This window comes from Ammospiza caudacuta, unplaced genomic scaffold, assembly GCF_027887145.1.
Source record: "Ammospiza caudacuta isolate bAmmCau1 unplaced genomic scaffold, bAmmCau1.pri scaffold_39, whole genome shotgun sequence".
Classification (NCBI taxonomy): Eukaryota; Metazoa; Chordata; class Aves; order Passeriformes; family Passerellidae; genus Ammospiza; species Ammospiza caudacuta.
This window is the reverse complement of record NW_026683124.1, coordinates 1,129,437-1,132,758: the sequence shown is the minus strand read 5'-3', so window position 1 is coordinate 1,132,758 and position 3,322 is coordinate 1,129,437. Positions and strand designations below refer to the sequence as shown.

General features: G+C 62.2%; 1 protein-coding gene across 1 annotated transcript; it reads left to right on the top strand.

Annotated features, from left to right (window-relative positions):
• The first annotated feature begins 812 nt into the window (after nucleotides 1-812).
• LOC131571812 (PHD finger protein 7-like) lies at nucleotides 813-2,688 on the top strand. Its single transcript, XM_058824580.1, has 7 exons — nucleotides 813-855; nucleotides 1,180-1,271; nucleotides 1,357-1,458; nucleotides 1,797-1,921; nucleotides 1,998-2,160; nucleotides 2,250-2,356; nucleotides 2,571-2,688. The coding sequence occupies exons 1-7, from the start codon at nucleotides 813-815 to the stop codon at nucleotides 2,686-2,688; spliced, it is 750 nt and encodes a 249-aa protein (XP_058680563.1).
• The last annotated feature ends 634 nt before the right edge of the window (nucleotides 2,689-3,322 follow it).

Genomic DNA, 3,322 nt, shown 5'->3' with positions numbered 1-3,322 from the left:
GTTCATCTTAGTTTTCTGCAGACAGGTCTTGATGAAAACATCAGTTCACGTAGAGCAGGGTTTGAATCCCTGCAGTGCAGTTGACTCTGCACGGGCTCTCTGGGCCACCGCCTGCCAGGGGCAGACATTTCCCTTGGCCGGGGCCGGAGCCCTGGCGTGGCAGTGCCTGAACAGCACCTCCCTGCCTACAGTGCCACCCTGGCTGGCTGGCCCAGGGCCTGGCATTTGACCCTGCACTTGCTGCAGGAGTCCCGGCCCTGCTTACACCCTGAGCAAACGCTCGGACCCATCTCAGAAGCTCGGTGCCCGAGGGGGCCGCCACAAGTGGTTGCCAGGGACCTGGGGCCATGGCTGCCCTGATTTTGGGTACACGGCGCTGATGTCATAGTGGCCATTGTGACCTGTGCCACCAAGGCCACAAAAGGGAACGCAGGGCTCAAGCCGAGTGTCAGTGCGACCTGACAACGGGAGGAGAAGGTAGGGCGGGGATGTGGCTGCCCAGGGACCAGAGGGGCCCCACACCTTGGGGCTCTGGGCCTGTGCTGCAGGATCACCTGCCTTTCCCTTCCCAAAATCACAGAATCAGCGGAGGAACAGCCAGAGGACACTGCAGTGTTCCTCAAGGCGACGACGGGAGGAGAAACAGACAGGAGCAGGGCTCACGCAGGCCTGAGCAGGGAGTAGAGGCCTCGTGGCTCTGGGCCTGTTCTGCAAACTCCCCCCCCTCCCTTCTTTCTCCCATAGAGAGAGAGGAACAGCACCTCGAAGTGACCACGTCCCTCGAGGAGATAGACTCAACGTAGACAGCCGCCATGTCTGACAGCAAGCAGGACAGCGCTGGTGCCAGGGAGCCAGGTAAGGGCAAAGCAGCCCTCTGACAGCCTGGCCCAGGGGCTCTTGTGGTAGCAGGCAGCGTGGGGATCAGAGCAGAAGCAGGGGGAGGGAGGAGCTGCTCGGCCATGCTGGGGCTGGGAGCCTCCTTCCTGCCCAAGTGGGGCCCAGCTGGGCCAGGGGGCAGCTCCTGGGACAGCCATGCCCACAATGGCCCCTGCTCTGCAAGGCCTCCAGCCCTGCCCATCAGCCAGGCAGGGACAGAGCAGCCTTGGGGCCGATGCTGCTGCAGGTTCAGAGCCCCGCAGAGCTGCTCATGCCCGGTGCCATTGGCTCTGTCCCCTGCAGCCTGCATGCTGTGTCGCCGTGCCGAGGCTGACCCGGACATGTGCGGTGACAAACTGCAGAAAGTTGGGCTCTGTGCCCACGTGTTCTGCATGGTGAGTGGCTCCGGGCGCTCCCTCCACCTTTGCAATGGGCAGCTCCTGCCGCCCTCTTCTCATCAGCTTCTCCCCTTGGCTGCAGTTCTTCGCCACTCTACTATTTCAGCAAGAGACGGACCGCGGGCGACTCATGGGCTTTCTCCCTCGAGATCTCCTAATTGCAGTGCGGCGGGCGGCACAGAAGGTGAGAGCCTGACAAGAGCAGGGAGATTTGTGCCTGGCGAGGTTTGCCAGAGCTTAGCCCAGACTGCAGGAAAGAAAGGCCGGCCCAACAGCTGGGACAAAGTCTGGCTCCCAGCAGCTCTGGCACAGAGGCCCTGCCACAGGAGCCTCCCTCCTCCAGCTGGCGGCTCTGTGGGCTGGGAGCCGGCAGTGGCCACGTCCTGCGCCCTGCCTGAAGCCCTGGGGCTGCCTGGGGAGGCCTCGAGGCTGCTGCTGCTGCTGCTGCTGCTGCTGCTGCTGCTGCTGCTGCTGCTGCTGCTGCTGCTGCTGCTGCTGATGCAGCTGCTTGGCTCTTTCCAGCGCTGCTGCGTCTGCGGCCAGAGCGGGGCAACCATCATGTGCTGCAGGGAGCACTGTGACAGATGGTTCCACCTGCCCTGTACCAAGGAGGGCGGCTGTGTCAATGTATACGTTACTCCATTCAGGTACCTCATCTCTCTTTATGGCCACCCCTGGGGAATGATCCAGCATTTCTCACTTTCCCCATCCTTTTGCCCCCAGCTCTTTCTGCCCTGAGCACCGTCCAGAGCAGGTGGTAGAGGCGACTCCTGAGCCGGACACCGTTTGCCTCATCTGCCTGGAGCCTGTGGAGGACAGAAAGACCTTCACAACCCTGGTGTGCCCAACGTGCAAAAGGGCCTGGTTCCACAGGGACTGCATCCAGGTAGGAGCCCTCCCCTCAGCCCCGGGGCACAGCAGGTGCTCAGCAGCAGCAGCAGGGCCTCACTCACCCTGCCTGTGTTTGCCCTGCAGGGACAGGCCTTGCGCGCTGGTGCTTTGTATTTCCAGTGCCCCCTGTGCAGAGACAGTGGGGAATTCCCTGTTGAAATGTTCATCCTGGGGATCCGAGTCCCCTTCAGGTTGGTGTCCTTCTGCCTGGCCCACCAGCCAGGAGGGTGCACGTGCTGTGCTGTGCCAGGCCCTGCCCCAGGAGCCCTGGCCCTGCTCTGTCCCGTGAGTCTGGGCTTCAGCTTCACCCCCAACTTGGAAAAGTGCTGGAGAAAGAGTTGGGACACCCCGGACCTCCGTGAGGGAGCGCAGCAGAAATTCATCATCTCTTCCTTTCTCCATCAGACAGCCAACATGGGAGGACAACGATGCCTTCGCAGATCTAGGAGTGAGGCACGGCCAGTGCAACGCCAAGGATTGCCTTTACCCCGGAGGCAGGGAGGAGGCAGAGGAACAGGGGTAAGTTGGGAAGCTGCACCTGGGGCTCTGCAGGGAACCTGTGTCTTGGCAAGGGCTCAAAGTGGGAAGAAGCAGAAGCGCTTGGCTAGACAACCACGTGCTGGTACACTTTGTTCTCAGTGCTATGAGCTTGTTTGCCTCCCCAGGCCCTGGCAATTGCTCCTGTGCTCCTCCTGTGCTGCTGAGGGCACCCACAGGCGCTGCTCTGGCCTGAGGAACAGCACACAGAGATGGGAGTGTGACAGCTGTGCTGGGCTCGGAACATGTATGAGTCAAAGTCCCCGGTGTCCCTGGGCTGGGGGCAGTGCCCAGGCCGGGCTTGGCAGAGCGCAGCATCCACTGCTGGAGGGCTGGGGGCACTGCTCTGGCCTGGCCTGGCCGGGGCCTGGGTGATCTTTGACATTCCTGCTTGCCCTTACAGCCTCCAGGGATGAGTCAGAGCTCAATGGCCCCAGGCCGGCCAGACAGTCAGGACTACAATCTGCTCATGGCTGGTCAGAACCTGAGGCCATCAGCCCCAGCTCCCACAGCCCTGTGCCATTGGTGCTGGTTTCCCCACCTCCATCTCCAGAGACGGGCAGCCACAGCAGGCCCCAACACGCAGCATGGCAGCAGGCGCTGCCATCTTCCTCACTGGA